The sequence below is a fragment of the Xenopus tropicalis genome, chromosome 5 (assembly GCF_000004195.4).
Source record: "Xenopus tropicalis strain Nigerian chromosome 5, UCB_Xtro_10.0, whole genome shotgun sequence".
Classification (NCBI taxonomy): domain Eukaryota; kingdom Metazoa; phylum Chordata; class Amphibia; order Anura; family Pipidae; genus Xenopus; species Xenopus tropicalis.
Genome location: NC_030681.2, coordinates 22,448,468 through 22,470,018, shown reverse-complemented (window position 1 = coordinate 22,470,018; position 21,551 = coordinate 22,448,468). Strand labels below are relative to the sequence as shown.

General features: G+C 39.0%; 1 protein-coding gene across 21 annotated transcripts in view; it reads left to right on the top strand.

Moving 5' to 3' along the window:
• Positions 1–21,551, top strand: part of nrxn1 (neurexin 1) — a 919,306-nt gene that overhangs the window by 439,651 nt on the left and 458,104 nt on the right. For all 21 annotated transcript variants that reach the window (XM_031902195.1, XM_031902194.1, XM_031902198.1 and 18 more), the window contains 2 exons: positions 9,751–9,873; positions 20,045–20,426. In XM_031902195.1, the coding sequence (XP_031758055.1) occupies positions 9,751–9,873; positions 20,045–20,426 (505 nt within the window). The remainder of the gene's footprint in view (positions 1–9,750; positions 9,874–20,044; positions 20,427–21,551) is intronic.

The window sequence follows — 21,551 nt, the reverse complement described above, 5'->3', positions numbered from 1 at the left end:
CCTTCAATGTCAGCATGCAGTTTTGTGATGATGGTTTGTCTAGTGTTTTTGTTGTCTTCTGAGTGGGATTCAGTCCTGATGAGCACCTGTTACTGTCGAATGTCATATGAGCCAAGCTGGCATAGACAGTAAGCCGAGTGGTATAAGGCCGGTGTTGTACTATGCCATCACATAACAATCCTTCCCACAGTTGTACTCTTTTTAAATGTTTTATTCCAACTTGCATTGCATATGAATTCATACATGGCATGTACAATTTTATGCCAGCATCTTGTTATACCCACAATGCATTTAAAGGAACAGTTCAGTGTAAAAATGAAACTGTGCAAAATAAATAAAAAATATTTCTAATATAGTTAGTTAGGCAAAAATATAATCTATAAAGGCTGGAGTGGGCAGATGTCTAACATAATGGCCAGAACACTACTTCCTGCTTTCAGCTCTCTAACCTCTTAGTTAGTCAGTGACTTTAGGGGGGGGGCACATGGGACATAACTGTTCAGTTAGTTTTTGAGTTCTCAGGTCAGATTCAAATGCAAACTAACTGAGTTATGTTCCATATGCCCTCGCCCCCCCCTCAAGTCACTGATTGGTTACTGACTGCTAACAGCTTAGAGAGCTGTAAAAGAGTAAGTAGTGTTCTGGCTATTATGTCGGACATCTGCCCCTTTGTAGATTACATTTTTGCCTTACTAACTATATTGAAAACATTTTTTATTTTGCACAGTCTGTCTACTTTACCCAGTTTCATTTTGAGTGCCTATTATACTGCTGTGCAATGATATTCAAGGTCTTTGTCCCACCTACATTGCTATTAAGAGGCTACCTTATTGTTTTCCCCCTTGGATTTAAGATTCTGCCCCACTAGTATTCTTTTGGTGCTTGAAACCATGTTGTCACTGCCATCTTAAGGGGTGAGTGGCGCTGAAAATTATCATGGCCAATGCAGTGTAAAAATGTTTTCTCCCTTTTACCTTAATAATGTCTATGGCCACCTTTAGACTGTGCATGTATGGCCACCATTAGACAGTGCGTGTATAGCCACCATTAGACAGTGCGTGTATAGCCACCATTAGACAGTGCATGTATGGCCACCATTAGACAGTGCGTGTATAGCCACCATTATACAGTGCATGTATGGCCACCATTAGACAGTGCGTGTATGGCCACCATTAGACAGTGCGTGTATAGCCACCATTACTGTAGACAGCGCGTGTATAGCCACCATTAGACAGTGCGTGTATAGCCACCATTAGACAGTGCGTGTATAGCCACCATTAGACAGTGCGTGTATAGCCACCTTTAGACAGTGCGTGTATAGCCACCATTAGACAGTGCGTGTATAGCCACCATTAGTCAGTGCGTGTATAGCCACCATTAGTCAGTGCGTGTATAGCCACCATTAGACAGTGCGTGTATAGCCACCTTTAGACAGTAAATGGGATTCGACTCAAACTGAAGCAAACCAGCCAGCTCATCCATAAATCCCAGACTTTACAAAAAAAAGCCTTCCGTTTCAATCTTACATACAGTTATCAATAAATCTGTGTTCCCGTATTGTCCTTTTTCTTGAAATGTTGATAACAGTCAAAAGGGGGAATCTTATGACAATTTTAAGTCCCCCAATTCTGTATTCTAGATGACAGTCCCTACTGGCTGTTGCTACAGCTGCCAAATACTCCATTGCAGAGAATATCAGTACTCCCGTATGTTTCTCACTTATGTTTACTTTTAAGTATTCCAATTAGAGCATCTATTCCGTGGGAGGAGAAAAAGACATCTGGCACTTTTTGCAGTTTACTTCTGTTGTGTTCTGTAAAAAAATATATAGTTTTACTCCTACAGATGGAACGCACTCTACAACTATAATGCACAGAAAGGTGACCTATTTATAATTGTGGCTTGTTTGTGCCTTCTAATCACAGTCTCCTAGCTACAGCGGGGATGGTGTATATATATCATTGAGTTCAGGGATGTTTCATCATAATAATGGAATGATAACTTTTCCAACTGCTGACTTCACAGGGGTTATTGAGTGCATTATATTTATAAGATAACTGTTTTTTATAAAATAATAAGTCAGTCTGTATGCTGCATATAAGGGCCCCCCATCTACCCAACTTTTATTTTTTTAACTCAAATTCCATTGTCTCTCAGGATGGACGTTTAAGAGTACGATGAGGGGAGTTGAAAGGCACTACAGTTCCAAATAGGATTTTGCATAGCAGGAACATTCCTTATTGCCTGTATATAGAGTTGCCATGAATCTTTGCTAACATAGACACTACATTTATTTCTGAAGGATAATTTTTGTGTTTAGTAGCAGTTTAAGCTTTGCTTTAAAACACAGGGCTTTGATTCTTTCCCCTATTCCAAAAGCTGTTATTGCTGGACATCTGTACATCTGTGGCATCATATGCTCGGCATCTGCTGATGGAAAATGATCACATTTTTTGCTAAATGATTGCGATGGGACCCTGTAAAGTACATCTCATTATACACTAAGGACAAATAACCTGACATAGTAAGGTACTGGTTAGAACATTCTGCACATAAAAGAACATAATGCAGAGGAATTACAGCAAGAAAAGCAATGTACTAAGCAAACAAGGGAGTGAAGCCAGAGAGGAAATCTCATCAGTCAGTCTGAGATAAAATCCTACGGTATGATATACAGATATACTGGTTGGGTGCTGTGTTGGTGGCTGAGATGTTAGGAACGGGAGAGAATAGGTTTAGAAGAGTAGGAACAATGAATGAATGCTATTATTCTTACAGGGACAGGGTTCTGGTGGTCCCAGCCTCAGCCCATGATTAAGTGCCTTTGGGCATGAAACCTGTAGGACCATTAATTAAATACATTTTTTTACTTTTATATCTTTGGGTCTTGTAGATTCCTAGTGTGCTTGAAGGCCTTTTTTGCTGATTGTTGACAGTTGCTCCCTAAACTGAGGGTCTGGGGCTCATACACCCATGACCACTTATTTAACTTGGTGAGACATTTACTGTGGGTTTAGTGGCACGTTCTTTAGTGGTTTTGTATGAGTTTCTGGTGGTCAACACAATACAGAGGCAAGTCACCTACCCATTGGTAGAAACCTGACAGCAAGAAAGATCAGCAGTTCTGTTCTTTTGCCTTGACTGCAATGTTCAAATACGCAAATGGCAAGTAAATAAAGACATTATTGCAGTGTGAGGATTTGCAGCAAAGAAAATGTAGATAGTAGACCCAAAAGGTACACTCAAAGTCAGGACCTAAGCCCTTTGTACTGAGACCATGTAAAAGTCATCATGTGCACCTTAAATTAAGGCCTAGATTAATCAGAGGTTAAAATATTGCCTAGTGGATTTTAATAGTAGTAGAAATTCTGAAACAAGGTAAAAACACTTGTATCAGTTGAGCTGACAGTTAGAAAGCTATAAAGTAATAAGAAAAAAACAGAAGTCACATTTTGAGCAATAATGGGACCCATAGACATAGATAGGCCCTCCAACCTTCAACTCTGATATATCTTCCTTCCCTGGGCTGTTACTTAGGTATATGCTCCGCCTTCTTCTGTGACTTTGGGAAAGGGCAGGTTAGAGTGGAGACATGGACTAACTTTTTGTTGAAGAGTACATCACTAATTGGGAAATAATCAAGATATTCCATGATTGTTTTTTAATTCTGGATACATTTCAGAATCTGCATTTGTTCAGAATTTCAAGAAAATCTTTCATAAATAAATAAAACAAAGTTGACCAGCAAGAAAAATGCATAATTTTTCAAGGAAAAAATTCTTTCCAATCCTTAATATAGGGGGGATCCTGGTCAGCATATGTTTATGATGGTAGCCTTATGAGCCCCAATACATAAATACTGTTACATTTATTATGACCCAAGAAAATGCAGTTTTAAATAAATCCAAGTTAATAAGGACACTCTGCTTGATCTATGCAAAGTTCATATTTTCTAGGTGTGCAGTTGCACAAGATAAACTAGACATGCTGCAAATACATAAATAGTGATGTAGGAGTGAGAAAAAAAAATGTTGCACATAAGAAAAAAATGACAGTTGACTTCACTATACATATATTATGGGGTTCCTTTAGTTATATGCATTAAAAGCTGTAGCCTTTGGGCTCAGATATTTATTGCTACTGGTCACATAAGACTGAACATGTGTATAGCCTCAGGCACTAGAGAGTGGGCTCAATAAGATCAAAAATATTTGGAGCTATGGGAAAAAACTTACATTGTAATAAGGATTTTGTACCTCTGGGCACAACATTGCTTTCCTTTCCTTCTTTTGTCAGGATTTAATTGCTGTTTGAATGATGGCAACAAAGGAGCAGTTGGGCAGCCATAAGGAAAATGGAAATGAGAGTTGTATTGTCGCTGTTAATATTAGGTACCTGATTAGATGAAAGACAAAATATCCGCACATACTCCATTAGGGGGCATTGCTCATGTATCAGTTTGTGACCAGATGACAGGGAATAGCTGGAGGCTGCTATCTAAAGTCTGGGTGATTTTGTTGTGAATAGAGATATGGAGACTTCCATTAGCTGTATGAGCAAAACAGTGTACTGTATGAGCTAGCATGGTTTTGGGTATTGGCAGTTTAAACCTAAAGGGACTTGTTGAAAGTAATTTCCTGGGCATAAAACAGAAAGGCTGGTGCTGTAGGCTTATATGCCAGGCAATGACAATGTTAAGAACGTGGTCCTAGACAATAGTCAGAAATCAGAATGGATCACAGGTAGGGGTACATTCATGCTGGGAATTAAAAAAAAAGAGGATGACCCTAAACCTCTGCTATGAGAAGAAGACCCAAGAATTAATATACAGGTATGGGATCCATTATCCGGAAACCCGATATCCAGAAAGCTCCGCATTATGGAAAGCCTGTCTCCCATAGACTCCATTTTAATCAAATAATTCAGATTTTTAAAACTGATTCCCTTTTTCTCTGTAAAAATAAAACAGTGCTTTGTATTTGATCCCAATTAAGATATACTCAATCCTTATTGGATGCAAAATAATCCTGTTGGGTTTAATTAATGTTTTATTGATTTCTTAGTAGACTTAAGATATGAAGATCCAAATTATGGAAAGACCCCTTATCCAGAATACCCTTGGTCCAAAGCATTCTGGATAACGGGTCCTATACCTGTATAACTTCACCTGTAGCTGATACATCAATTGGAATTTCATTATCTCTGTAGTTCTACGTACATTTGGACATCTAAAAGACCTAAATGGAACATACATGGAATGATTCACTTAACTAGGTCACCCAACAGGCAAAACTTTGACTCATTCTAGCACTCACTAGGTTGGCAAAATCTGACTATAGAGTTCTCAAGAGTCAGTCAGTGTGTAAGCCAGTTTAACAATGACATATTACCTCTTTATTGGAATATTCTGACCACCATTTCTTCGAAATTCCATTTCCTCCGAAGAAGGAACGAATATTTGTTTATTATGAAGTACAAAACATAAGGTTATTTGACATTCTGTTAATGAGTACATGTATAAAGGTAATCGCTAATGTTCAGCAGGGCAAAAATATACTTATAATGCCAGAGGTTGCAGTATGTGATGCCCACAGATCTATCTATGATATATAAAAACAATACTCCTCCGTGAAAAAAAAAGAATGAATGGTAGGATGGCAATATTTTGGGTGCGATCCACCCTTTGGCATGCCACAGAATCTGAAGTACAGAAAAGTACAAAATACACCATCTAGCGTTTAAGGTCCGACAATGTATATTAACCAATGATAGAAAACTAGTGACATCTAGTGGTCTGACTTGGGTATTGTCATTATAAACCCTTAAGTACAACGTTTAACGAAGGACCTTAACAATATAATAATGATAGAAGCAAGAGCACATTGTATTAGATGCTGAGAATAGCTGCGGTTAATATTTTGGGTACATTTTAAAGCTCTTGGGTAGCTTATGGGCAGCTACATGTATAACATACAGTAGAGAGAATATTGTTTTTATAAATTAATATGTACATATTAATATAAAAATATATAAATACATATACTGTAATAATATGGTATAATATGGAGAAAATAAAAATGTGAGTATAAAGCAATGTACTGGAGTCCCTGGGGCTACTCAGTCAGGAAAATATCAGGGCCCCACAGCTATAGTAATAAATAAACCTTTATTAGTTACAGCATAATACCAGTGTTAACGTTTCAGCACTTTTATACAGGCTTTCTCAATACAAATGATCATAAAATAAATAACACTGAAATAAAAATCCATCATACCCCCTCACCAGGAGTACACAGCTCATTACATCACTTCCCAGAGCCATTTAACCTGTGATCAAGATCTCCTGTCTGTCCACTATCATAGTGATACATATGTTGAATCAATTACTTATCACTATCAATGCACAAACCAACTATAGTCAATCTGAGCCCTAATTACTTAGTTACAAGATGGGCTTTTTTCACTTTGCCTATCAGTCAAAAAACAAACAGACGCACGTTATTCATTTAGGCCCCTCATGGACTATTTAGCATACATTCTTTTCATAAAGACTGCAAATTGCAGAAAAAAATGTACAATACTAAAGACATGATTTTGGTACTTTCCATCCTGCCCCACAGTGTGTCCCTGTAGGCACAGCTTTTTGCAGTCCCAGAATGGAGCACAAGGTGCAACACCTTATTATGAATACAGCACTGCATGCATTCAGCAACACTGTATTCGTAAGTGTGGGAGGTGGGTGATTCCCTTGAAGCCCCCTAGCTTGCCTGTTATTCAGAAGCACAAATTAGTAAGCCCAATCAGGCACAAGATGGTGTATGTGTAGCACTGCCTGCCACAGGGCTGCACCTTGCTTCTTTAAACCAAAGCAGGGTGCAAAACTCAATGTGCACCTTGGGTGCAAGTACTCATTGGATTTGGTGCCCCCTAGGGCTTATTTGTTTGTGCCCCTCCAGCACTTGTGTGTGTTTGGGATTTGTAACTAAGGTGTCCTGACTTTTTCCAGTGGCCCTAATGTGTCCCCAATTGCTTACTTGTTTTTTGCGCAGACACCCTAGCACCCTGCTCCCCATTAGTCTGTAATGTGCACGTGCTATGCATGAGGTGAATAAAGGTGGCCATACACGGGCCGATTGTAGCTGCCGATATTGGTCCCTTGGACTGATTCGTCAGCTTATTGGCCCGTGTAGGGGCAGGAACGAGGGGCATGCCCGACTGATATCTGGCCTGAAATTGGCCAGATATCGATCGGGCAGGTTAAAAGATTTAGTTGGATAGGGGACCCCATCGGCTCGTTGATGCGATCACCGAACCAACTGCCCCGCTATTACCACCATTTTAATTTGATCGTTTGGCCCCAGGGCCACGTGTTCCCCGATATCGCCCACTCTTAGGTGGGGATATCGGGTGAAGATCTGCTTGCTTGGTGACCTCGCCAAGCAAGCGGATCTTCACGTGTATGGGCATCTTAAGTCATTTGCCCTAATACAACCTTGAAGCCTCACAATCAGGTTATCTTGGTAGAGGGATGTTACTACTATTCTCATAGTAAAAAGCTTTACAGAATCCAACTGTTGTTCACTTTTGCACCAGTATTCTTCTCTGCATCATAAATATGTTTGTAATATCTCCCACTCTGTGATTTTGCTTTTTACAGTAAAATATTTATAGTGTTATTGTTGGATAGTGACAGTCTTGGACAATCTTTGGTAGAACCTTCTTTAGTAACATCTAGAGGTGACTATTTAGTCTGGTTGTAGGTGGGGTCTGACAACAAAGTTTCTTGTATTCATGTTGGCATTTCTGTTGGTGCCATTAGTTTTGTTGTTATATTTCTGGCTTAAGGTTTCCGGGAGAGGTTCCTCAGGAGTGGAAGAAATCTGTATGTTTCAAACTTTTTATTTTTGTGTAGACTGTTCTTTTTAGGAATCATTGTACAGGTATAGGACCCATTATCCAGAACGCTCGGGACCAAGGGTATTCCGGATAAGGGGTCTTTCCATAATTTAGATCTCCATACCTTAAGTCTACTAAAAAATCAATAAAACATTAATCAAACCCAATAGGACTGTATTGGATCCAATAAGGATTAATTATATCTTAGTTGGGATCAATTACAAGGTACTGTTTTATTATTACAGAGAAAAGGGAATCATTTAACCATGAAATAAACCCAATAGGGCTGTTCTGCCCCCAATAAGGGGTAATTATATCTTAGTTGGGATCAAGTACAGGTACTGTTTTATTATTACAGAGAAAAGGGAATCATTTAACCATTAAATAAACCCAATAGGGCTGTTCTGCCCCCAATAAGGGGTAATTATATCTTAGTTGGGATCAAGTACAGGTACTGTTTTATTATTACAGAGAAAAGGGAATCATTTAACCATTAAATAAACCCAATAGGGCTGTTCTGCCCCCAATAAGGGGTAATTATATCTTAGTTGGGATCAAGTACAGGTACTGTTTTATTATTACAGAGAAAAGGGAATCATTTAACCATTAAATAAACCCAATAGGGCTGTTCTGCCCCCAATAAGGGGTAATTATATCTTAGTTGGGATCAAGTACAGGTACTGCTTTATAATTACAGAGAAAAAGGAAATCTTTTTTTAAAAGTTAGAATTATTTGCTTATAATGGAGTCTATGGGAGATGGTTTTTCCGTAATTTGGAACTTTCTGGATAACAGGTTTCCGGATAAGGGATCCCATACCTGTACTTAGATAGAACCCGATGTTCTGTAAGTGGTCTATGAGAAACCAGGGGTTGGTGTTGCGCCTGGATATGGATGCTGTAATTGCACATGTGACCTTAGTTATTCTAATTTTCATGTTTGGGGGTATATATCTTCTGCAGTAGACTTGTGAGGGCCACACAGTTGTTGCTGTCCTTTAGCTCCCATGATCACAAGATTATTCAGCACCAATAGAGTCAGAATGATGGGAGCTGAGGTTCAGTGAGAATAAGGCCATACCTTGCACATCTATGGTAAGATAGTTGGCTCAATTTTCTAAAAGAGCTTAACTGCACCACTGCAGTTACCGATAGCAACCAATTATCAACTGGATCAGTCAACTACACTCATGCACACATACTCTAGAGTCCAATGTATAATAGCAATTACATTTTCCAACATGTTTTTGCCACTTCAAAGAAAGCTGCCCAGGCTTGGGGAGAACGTGTGATAATTACAATCGAACTCAGAACCCAAATACTACAAGGCGGCAATGCCAAGGCAGCCATATTACAGATGGAGTAGACGTTATCTGTGCTACTGCAGCACAATGTTCAGGGCATTTATTTCACATGGGGAAATATATGACTATGTCTGTCGAATACTTCCAAATAGTCTGCGGCATCTGTACCATAAAATGCTTCGATGAGTCCCCACAAGCCAAGCGGTAACCTACGGCTTTCCAGGCGCACTAAAACTTCCATTACTCTCAGTCAGCAGCACCGTTTGGGTTGTAAATACTAAAAAAAAAAATCAATACTCTAGAAGGTTCCTGTAATTGAAAAAAAGTAAGATTGCAACAGTACATTAATCCTCCGATTGCTACCCCAATGTGCCTTTGTATGTTAAACTAAACAAATGCAGAAATGATGTTAACAATTCAACCTAGCTGTCTATTCTGTATATATCCGGCTTAGATATTATTGTGATGCAATTCCGTTCTTTTCTCTGTAAGAGGTTCACTTGTTTCATTTGTGCCGTGCTTCAGTAATGACTGTTTGGCATGTCCTACAGGCAAAGGCCCAGAAACACTTTATGCTGGCTATAACCTCAATGATAATGAGTGGCACACAGTACGTGTGATCAGACGAGGGAAGAGTTTAAAGTTAACCGTGGATGATCAGCAAGGAATGACAGGTATGTAGATCGCTATTATATAAAGATGTTGGTTTAAATGTGAATATTTAATAAAGGAAAGACATCCCATGACTTTATTGGCACGGCCTGCCTTATTATTGTAATAAACAACTGCTTATCTCCCCCCAGTGCTTAGTATGGAATCCTGGCCAAGCACTTTCCAGGGAGCACAGGATCATTCTTCCTAATTGTCTGCTGCACATTCTTGTGGATCTTTAGGGGACAGCAGAAATATTAATTAGAGTTTATATAAGGTTATTAAAGGGTTCAAGTTAACTTTTAGTGTGTTATAGAATAGCTTCAAGTAGTAGCTTCAAGTATAGAATATAGCTTCAAGTATAGAAAAGCTTCAAGTTAACTTTTAGTGTGTTATAGAATGGGCAATATTTAGCAATGTTTCAACTGATCTTCATTTTTTAATAGTTTTTGAATGAATTGCCTTCTTCTTCTACCTCTTTCCAGCTTCCAAATGGGGGTCACTGACCCCGGCAGCCAAAAACTGTTGCTCTGTGAGGCTACAGTTTTATTGTCATTTTTTTTATTACTATTCTTTCTATTTAGGCCCTCTCTTGTTCATATGTTAGTCTCTCATTCAAACAACTGCCTGGTTGCTAGGGTTATTTGGACCCTAGAAATCATATAGCCGCTGAAATTCTAAACTGGAGAACTGCTAAACAAAAAGTTAAATAATTCAAAAACCACAAATAAAATTGCAAATTGCAAATTGTCTCAGAATATCACCCTCTACATGATACTGATGTAACTAGTAGGTAGAGGGGATATCTTTAGAAAACAAATATTAAGCTATAAGCTATAAAGCTTTATAGAGACCTACATTGTTTGGAGGTATAGTTTCCTTGTTAAAATATCATTTATTTTTATATTATTTAAAATTCCACCAAGGCATATAACCAGTGCCAAATGGGCAGCTGTTTCACCTGTGCCATTATTTTGTTGACTGTTGTCTTCTCTAATGAGAAGCAGTCTATAAATAGCTAGTCCATCACTGAATCAAACCAGCTGTGGGACTTGCCCAAGGCATTGTCACATTATCTCTAGGGGAATGTCACGGCTGTAGCCATGGATGGGATCATACCAATAGATTGCACAGAAGGCACAGGTTTATTGCTGTAATTACACTGAGGCCACTCTTCAGGATTGACCTATGACCAGCCATGTAGGATGAGAGCTCAGAGTTGAGCATTAATGAGGAGAGGCTACAAGCAGTACAAAGACCTCACCTGACCTTCTATCATTTTATTGCAAAATGGCTCAGCTCTTTTACAGACTGGTAAGGAACCAGTTCATACTTATTGTTCTTTTTCCTCCAGGTCATATTTAAAGGGGAACTCTACCCAAACACAACTTAAGCAAGCATGTAATTTAAAGCAACTTTGCAATATACATCAATTAAAAAATATACATATTTTTCATGATTGATTTTAAAAGTAATAATATGGTTTGGAATGGTTACCTAAGCCTGACTCCCTGTTCTGCTGATCTAGCTGGCTACTTTGAAACTAATTTAAAAAAAAAACAAGAACAGCAGTCGTCTGCCCTCAGCCTGCATTTTCCAAGTCCCACAATTCCTTGCGCATGTGATGTCAATAAGGAAAGGAACATTGCAGTGCAATGCATTGTGGGTTATGCAGTTCCTGCTTGCTGTCTGTAAGCTGTAGAGAAGATATTACAATTAGTAGCATCAATGTTTTAGTCCCTCCTCCCCTGCCAGGATTTCAAATTATGCAGAAAGAGAGGAATTGTTTTTGAGATATTTTTTGAAGGAACAGATTATAGTGATAGGTATATTAGGGGTTTCTGTGTTGTCTGGGGCTCTTTAGCACATTTTGGTTCAGAAGCCAGAGTTCCCCTTTAAAATCTTAAAAGCATTTTATAATTTACACTTTAGAATATTATATAACTTGGAAGTTTTTAATTATTCTTAGGCATATTTTTCCAAAAGAACAAATTACTTTTATGTACTTCTGTTGTGTTATGGGTAAAGGTATGGACTATGATTCAAAAGAGACCCTGGTATTTAAGTAAACAAAGTCCCAGAAAGCCCACATGGGCCCATTAAATAGTGATTGTCTATGGCATTTTACAACTGCCACTCTTACCGCTGTCAGAATCTACTGCTTGCCAGTCCAGGCCTGAATGGGTGGCATCACAGTATCATACAGGGAACTGCATAGCTAGTGAGTCTTTTGTTATAAAGTTTGAGAGATTTCTACTTCTCTCTCTTAGAAAACTTACCTAAAAATAAACATGGTTGCTGGGTTTAGAGATACCAGAAATAGAATATAGTTTTATCGGAGGCCTAGATTTTACTGCTATTAGTGTGAACTATTATATTATGTATTAGTTATGTATGTATAGTGCAACCTTAGCAATTTTAAAGCAGTTTAAGGAAATAAAACCTAAAAACAATATGGCTTGTGCAGTTTTGAGGGGAACACACAGGGATCGCACCACAAATGCAGGCCAGACTTGCAGGAAACCCGTAAGTTTTAAACACAGTAGGTTTTTCAGCAGCAATGTACTTACTTTTGGAAGTAAAGTGTCCAATACACCATGAGATTAAACAAGTTGGTTTTTTAGGGAACTTTTAGCAGGTGAGCAGCAAGTTACACCCACTTGTATCTCCTACATACACACCTTCAACTGCTACTCACTCCCTTAAACACTCCTTGGACATCCAGCCCTGCTGGTAAACCCTGCGGTGGCTCTTAAATGAGTGGCTTAGCCTAAAAGAAGGGGATATATACCCGCCATCCAGTATGTATTCCATCCATCTTGAACAGGCTATAAATGCTATCTATATACCACACTGTACTAGATTAAATGTATAAAAGCCCTATAAATGATCTATGCCTTCAAAGTCATGCACAGCAGCTGCCCAGCTTGTTATCTTCTTAGCCATCTTCTGACTGCACATACTTAAGGAGGCCATACACGGGCAGATTTCAGCTTCGAATTCAGGTCCTTCAGACTAATTTGGCAGCTTATCTGCCTGTGTATGACGACCCCCGAAGGACCTTCCCAACCAATATCTGGACTAAGATTGGGTATGTTCGATTTTCCCTTTGGATCAAGGACCCCAATACCTCGTTGATGCGGTATTTGCCCATATACAGACCGTTTTAATTTAGGTGGGCATATTGGGAGATGATCTACTTGTTTGGTGACCTTGCCAAATGAGTGGATTGCACCGTGTATGGTCACCTTTAGATTGCTCTGGGCTCTGCACTGAGAAGCTAAACACGACCAAACACAGGCAGATTTAGTCATTTAGACTGATTTGGCAGCTAATCTGCCCATGTATGGGGACCCCTGACAGCCCTCCCCAACTGATATCTGGATGAAAATTGCCCATCAGGCAAGTTTGATTTTTCAGTTGGAACAGGGACCACATGGGCTCATTGATTCGACCCCCACTCAGACCTCTTCTAGCTCACTCCTATTGGCCACACTAGGGCCAAACAATCCATTTAGCCAAAGGAACAAATCTTATAATGAATGGCCACCTTTAAGGGTTATTAGAAATGAAACAGTAGTAGACTTCTATGACATCTGTCATAGAAGTTGAATCTACAACTGATTAGAAATAAATTCAGATATTAAATGCATAGTTTTCTATGCTGACAGTGAATGGAAATATAAATGAATTGCCGAATTGTATGCTGAACAGATTGTATATATACTTTATATTTTAAGATTAAGTCCCTAAGCTCAGGTAAGTAACAGCAGCACAGAGCATGTGCAGTGAATCAGCAGAAAAGAAGATGGGGGGGCTACTGGGGGCATCTTTGGAGGCACAGATCTTTATTTCTAAAAAGTTATGGTTGCCTTGGGCTGGTACAGAAGTCTAGTTCTAATCTCAAAATAGAATGCAAAGCAAGAATAAAATAAGCAATACAAATAAGGGCACTTGCAAATAGTTTTGGAATATTAGCCTCTATATCAATGATTTGTCTCCTTATAGTAGTGAACACGTGGGCCTCTCACATTTATTAAAAAAAAACACTTGAAATTACTTTTAATTGTGTCTGCAAAGTTTATCATGGCATTTATATAAATAGAGCATCAGCATTGGAGTTGGGCCCCATTAGGCAAGGAAGCCTCAAGAATAAGGCTGTCTCCAAAGTATAAATCCGCTGATCAAGATTATACAGAAAGTTCACTTTAAAGGAACAGTAACACCAAAAAATGAAAGTGTATAAAAGTAACTAAAATATAATGTGCTGCTGCCCTGCACTGGTAAAAGTTGTGTGTTTACTTCAGAAAGTCTACTATAATTTATATAAATAAGCTGCTATGTAGCCATGGAGGCAGCCATTCAAAGGAGAAAAGGCACAGGCACTTAGCAGATAACAGATAAAACACTATTGTATTCTACAGAGCTTATCTGTTATCTGCTATGTAACCTGTGCCTTTTCTCCTTTTTCCAGCTTGAATGGCTGCCCCCGGGGCTACACAGCAGCTTATTATATAAATTATAGTAGTGCTACTGTAGCAAACACACCAGTTTTACCAGTGCAGGGCAACAGTGCATTATATTTTTATTACTTGAAAGCTCTTTCATTTTTTGGTGTTACTGTTCCTTTAAGGCATTTCCTTCAAAAGAACTGGGCCTTTGCCTACCTTAGATCAAGATATATCCACCTTATCCCATTTTGGGAGCTGACACTTAGATGAGAAAGCACAAGGCATGTTTCACACTTGCCACAGAAATGTGAAGTGTCCCATCAATCCCAATGATAATGGAGCGTATCATAATATAAATCTGAAAAGCGCTAGCTTCTTGGCAGAATCCAATGCTAATGACTGCACAGCAGAGGCAAAATATATATCAACACAACCTTCTTTAATAGAAAAATACACGGATCGTGCATTTCCTAGTCATTGTTTTCTAGGCGGGGAGGCCAAACGCACCTTCACCTTCTCCCTTTTCTTTTTTGCAAACTGTTGTGATGGAAATAAAAACATTCCAAATGCAGTTTCTCCTAAGCCTTTATTCTTTTATAATTGTAATTAAAAGGAACATCGGTTGCACATTAATTAAACCCCTGCCTCGTGGCGATTAGTTTTCTGATATGGAAGGACATTGAAACCTTTCAGTTAGATTGAAATTTCTCAACTGCATTTTTTTTAAAGAAAATATCTGCCTGGAATTTGTTTATAAAGGATTATATGGTGTTTTTTTTAATATAAAATATCCAGTATTTTAATTATGTATGTATATCTTTATTTGTATAGCGCTACTTATGTACGCAGCGCTGTACAGTAAAATAGATTAATACAAACAGGGGGTTATTAAGATAGATATATTATATAATAGATAAATACAAAGTATAACAATAAATACAAATAAATACAAGATACAGTTGCAATACGTTAAGAGTCAAAGACACAAGAGGATGGAGGTCCCTGCCCCCAGGAGCTTACAATCCATATGGGAATTATATATTTATATATAATTATATATTTTAAAAGTTCCATGGTTTGGGACCTTTTACATTTTTGCCTAGTTTCCATCTACTGGCTACTGTGCTATTGAATTTACTTTTAAATTTGACTTTAATTATATAATTAACTGGTTTGCCCCCAGCCCAGCTCCATTCCGCCCCAGATCCCATCTCTAGACTCCCTTTCTATTCCCCCAAACTCTTCCTAATCACAAAGTCCTGACCCACACACACACAGAAGGCTTTGGCTGTAGACTATTTAACAAGCTGTAAGGCTGCCAGCTCTACTCACATGACTGTATCAAAACCATAGGGACTATGATACTATCTGGCTTCCTTGGGGACCCCTTCCTTACATTATCGGGCAACAGGGCCAAGGGCAACCCTGTTGGTAAAATATTGGTATCAAGATAGAGGATTCTTCTGTGATGGCAGAGAATCAAAGGGCAATATGGCCATTAGCAAAGCTGAGGATCCACACTAGTGTAATTGTTTATAGCTGCTGTGTTTAGGAAGGAAGTGGGGGTGTCTACTTGTCACCACACACCCATCCCTTTTAAATTGAGATCTACCTAAAGCCACAAAGACTCAAGGCGCATACTGCAAGTCTTGTTGCTCTGGAACCTATATGCATGCAATGGGAGAATCAAAAATGGATGATTGGGGGGGTGATGGGGAATGCAAGTCTCTAAGGAAATCCACAGAAGTGCATTGTGGGGCAAAGTGTGGGGCAAAGTGCAAAAAAACATGGGGGATTGTGACTGTTTTTTTACATTTTACACCCTGCCCTGGCTTAGTAAATTATTTTATAGTGAAGTGCTGTGGTAGGAATTAAAGAAGAAGTTGAGCTTAACAAAGAAGTAGGGTAGAAATGTTGCATATGTTTTGTGCTTCTGTACCAACTCAGGGAAACCCCAGCTTTTATAAGGGAAGGTCTGTGCCCCTAAAGATGCCCCAGTAGCCCCCCATCTTGTTTTCTGCTGATTCCCTGCCCATGCTCTGTGCTGCTAGCACTTTCCTGAGCTTAGGGACCTACTCACAATATACTGCATATATAGACAATAAATAATACATGTCACTATTCAAGGCTGATAAGTAATTTATTTAGATTCCCATTACAAGTCAGAAATCAATGTAATTTAAATAAAAATGTAATAATCAGCCCTGTAGCATCAGCTTCTCTGACAAGCAAACCTGATTTTCTGCTTGATAATTTGTGATGACCCCTAAGCTTTGCTTCTCAACCGCTTCTCAGACTGCACTGAGCATGTGCAGTGTCACTGACACAATCCAAGATGGGGATCTCCTTTGACAACTTTGAAGACCTTGATCATTACTGTAATAGGGCTGGGGAACATTTAGGCTGGTGCTTTAAGTATATAAAATATGGCATTTCTGTCCATATTTGGTTTAGTTCTACTATAATGAAAAGGATGTAGGGATAGAAATAAAGGGATACAGATTTGATTAGAAATATAACATTCCAAACGTCTCATCCTCTGTCAGAAATTCCACATACCAGTTGAAGAGTAACAGATTGTATGTCCAGATAGACTAACTTTAAGGAAAATATTACCCCCATCAGCATCTAGAGCACACGTGTCAAACACAAGGCCCGTGGGGCGAATACGGCCCTTCTGGCTGTTTTATGTGGCCCCTGGTGACTGTGCCTGACCGTACAGTATCTTAATAAAAAATTTGGCCAACAACTTAGCTTGTGTTTTAGATTTCGGCCCCCTTATGTGATTGAGTTTGACACCCCTGCTCTAGAGCAATGGTCAGACTATTAGGTCCCAAATATCAGTATCAGCTTTAGGGTGTCTTTAACGCAGAAAGAGACTGGTCTGATGATGTTAAACCCAGTTGTATTTGTCAAGATGACTGATCAGTTGAAGACCTTGAGGGATGGTTTAATCATTTCCCTGCTATTTTATGCCTTTCTATAAAATACTCATTATGTTAAATTGGTTTTAAAGAGCAGCTTGATAGATGTGGTGCTGGACAATTTTATTACCATTCTGGGAAGATCAAGAAACATTTAAATTATTTAAACAAAAAAAAAATAAAGTCAGTGGAAATGAAGCTCATAAAAAGCAGGACAAGTCCCTGTAGTGTTTAACAGATAGTGGGCCTGATTCACTAAAGGGCGATAAAACGTGCGCTATTTTTATTGTGCGCTAAAATTTTTACAGCGTCTTAATTTTGGCGATTTTTCGCACGATTCACTATAAGCATACTCGCGCTTTTTTACGCGGGATATTGCATGCGTTATTTAACTCGCGAAAAGTCTATTTCAATGCGGTATTTGCCGGTACATGCGCTAAATTACGCGAATAATCGCCGCATATAAATGGTAGCATAGAAATAGTGTATAAAAATTGTCGCCGCATATAAATGGTGTATATAAATATTAGCCATATATAAATAGTAGCATATAAATGGTATCATATAAATAGTAGCCACTAGTGATGAGCAAATGTGTTCTGGTTTCTTTAGTGAAAAATTAGCAAATCTTTCGAAAGATCCACGAAACGGCAAAAATGTTGTGCGGGCAAAAAAATTGTTGCTGTGACTATTATTTTTTGACACTTGTATCAATTTTTGCATGTGCGGTGAATTTTTGCGTGGCGAATTTTTTCATGCGTTTTGCCATTGGCGGATTGTTTTGCGAAACGCATGAAAAAATCCGCTGCGAAAAAATTCAACGCACGTCCAAAACTTCGCTGCGAATCCATGCCTGGCGAAACATTTCATCACTTGTAGCCAAATAGAAATAGTCGCGCAAATGAACGCACGCCATGTTAGCCATACACGCCAATACTTGCGGAAAATTACTGTATTAAAAATGAACATTTCGCTGCAAACTGGCGGCTGCGTCACTCTAGGGGAAACACAGACTTGAATAAATAACACTGTAAGTCCATATTTTATTGCAAAAAATCATTTACTGTACTTTTGTATAATTTTTCGCCTGCCTGTAGTAGGTGTTAATTTTCGCATAGCCGAATGCGATATTTAGCGCGCAAAAGTTATAGTGAATCATGCGATCGTATTCTTTTCAGCGCGGAAATTAACGCAAAACGGTAAAACTAGTGCGAGAAATACCGCATGCGAAAATGGCGATTTTTCGCACGCGATAATACTATGGTGAATCGCGCGCAAATTATTTTGCGTTTTTTAACGCGAAAAAGCGTGCGATAATTTTTATCGCCCTTTAGTGAATCAGGCCCAGTGTTTGTTATGCTTTGTTCATGTTTATTGCTGTGCAGCACTGCTGACATTAGGGGGCACCCTGCACAGCAGGCTAGAGAGTATTCTAGGTGTTATGGTTGAGATGGAAATGTGAAGCAGATCTTCTGTGGTGTGTGTGGGGGGAGTGAGCTGCTGCAGGAGGTCCTGTTTGTACAGTACAAAGTACAAGAAATACCGTAGGCAGCAGTATAACGTTTCTTTAGGTAAATTCCAAGGCAGTTGCAGTGGGTCCCAATTCTCTAGAGGGGTAACTTAGAGAGACTGTGAGGCTTATTTACTGTCACTTGTTATAGTGATTTGAGCAGAGACCTAGGAGGAGGCTGGTTGCTGGAGGCCGGGAAGCAGACAGGCAGGCAGGGACAACAGAAAATAGATTTATTTAGTAGAACCAACAAAAAGACAGGGAAGTGGTGAACTGAAAGAAGGCAATTGAATTAAAGTACAAGGCAGGGGCAAACATTAATTCAGCACAATATCTAAGCATCAGATCAAGGCTGACCGAGTTCATCAACATCAGGCAGGCAAGGGCCCACACAGGAACAGGACAGCAAGGGAGCAGCTACCATGGGTAGAGAGACCAGCAGGAATGAACTTGCAGCAATTATTGGCATCAGCTGGTTTAAACGGGCATTTTTAAGCATGTTATTATGCATCCCCAAAGTAATGTCAGCGGCAATGAGCACCATCCAGCACATTTACCAACATTGGGCAGATAGGCCTCAGCTTAGTGACATCAGGTTGAGATGTGTTTCATTATTCTAACAGTAAAGAGATCAAAGCTGAGTTGAGTTCCATGAATGCAATAAGCACTAGTAGGCTTGTGATGGCCTATCTGCTCATGTGGAAGCCATTGTCTCTCCAAGGTTCATATGAAGCTATGAAAATATAATGGGATATAAACTGTGCAGGGTCTTTTACTAATAGTTGGTAAAGTGCATGAAATACACAAGGGGCTTTTATCTTACCATCAACATCAGTTCAGTAGATATACAATATATCAGTGATGGACTAGGCTACCAGGAAAACTCCAGGAGCACCCAGTTGTTTGTGGGCCTTCTGCTTACCTGACTATGTCACCTTGTATGGCTATTCTATGGGCATTCCCCAAACAGAATGAAGGGATTGATGAGAGCATGTAAAGAGAAGGGACTACTAAGAGAATAGACACAGAAAGGTGAGTGAAGACAGACAGGTAAATTTAATATAAAGCTGTCACTTGGCTTGTTTTCTAATAAAGGCCCAGATGAGTAAAAAGGTCCCTGGTAGGCTCAGTTGGTCTATTAGCAACAATGTCAATTGAGACAAAGTTTCTCTAATGCAGAAGGTTTTTTTTTATCCTAAATGTGATGCTTCTCACTTTAGAATATCTTTCCAGTGACAAAACCAATGCACAGTACAGTGAATATGTGACAGTATTTAAGATTGATATCATTTTTCTTGTTCTTTCACAGGTCAAATGGCTGGAGATCACACAAGACTAGAGTTCCACAACATCGAGACTGGAATAATAACGGAACGCCGGTACCTGTCTGTCGTCCCTTCCAACTTCATTGGCCATTTACAGAGCTTAACGTTCAACGGAATGGCCTACATCGACTTATGCAAGAACGGTGACATCGACTATTGTGAACTGAATGCTCGCTTTGGCTTCAGGAACATCATTGCAGATCCGGTCACATTCAAAACGAAAGCCAGTTATGTCGCACTTGCCACTCTCCAAGCCTACACTTCCATGCACCTTTTCTTCCAGTTCAAGACTACATCTCCTGATGGGCTCATCCTCTATAACAGCGGGGATGGGAATGACTTCATTGTAGTTGAACTGGTTAAAGGGTAAGTACTAGCTGATGAATGCCAATATATGAAGAAAAAAAGGACATTCTTTAATATGTATAGTATATTAATTAATGAATACAGGTATCGGACCCCTTATCCGGAAACTCATTATCCAGAAAGTTCCGAATTACAGAAAGCCTATCTCCCATAGACTCCATTTTAATCAGATAATTCACATTTTTAAAAATGATTCCCTTTTCTCTGTAATAATAAAACAGTACCTGTACTTGATCCCAACTAAGATATAATTACCCCTTATTGGGGGCAGAACAGCCCTATTGGGTTTATTTAATGGTTAAATGATTCCCTTTTCTCTGTAATAATAAAACAGTACCTGTACTTGATCCCAACTAAGATATAATTACCCCTTATTGGGGGCAGAACAGCCCTATTGGGTTTATTTAATGGTTAAATGATTCCCTTTTCTCTGTAATAATAAAACAGTACCTGTACTTGATCTCAACTAAGATATAATTACCCCTTATTGGGGCAGAACAGTCCTATTGGGTTTATTTAATGGTTAAATGATTCCCTTTTCTCTGTAATAATAAAACAGTACCTGTACTTGATCCCAACTAAGATATAATTACCCCTTATTGGGGGCAGAACAGCCCTATTGGGTTTATTTAATGGTTAAATGATTCCCTTTTCTCTGTAATAATAAAACAGTACCTGTACTTGATCCCAACTAAGATATAATTAATCCTTATTGGAGGCAAAACAATCCTATTGGGTTTAATTACTGTTTAAATAATGTTTTTAGCAGAATTTAGGTAGAAGATCCGAATTACAGAAAGACCCCTTATCCGAAAACCCCATGTCCCGAGCATTCTGGATAAAGGGTCCCATACCTGTACTTTATATTATCATTGTTCTGAGTTGGGTATTTGTCTGGCACTTTACCACTGAATGGATGAGTGAAATGAAACAAAGAACGAAAGCTGCATTGTTCATTAGGGTTTCCACTAGAGGGCCTCGTTGCACCGTCTATTCAACCTCATGCCGATGTCTCCATCCAGCATCTTTTTAAGATTCACATTATTTTATCTCATGTTGTGAATATGTGAAACATTCCCTTGGTTGTCAATGGCAACAATCCAAGACACAGGATTACACTTGAGA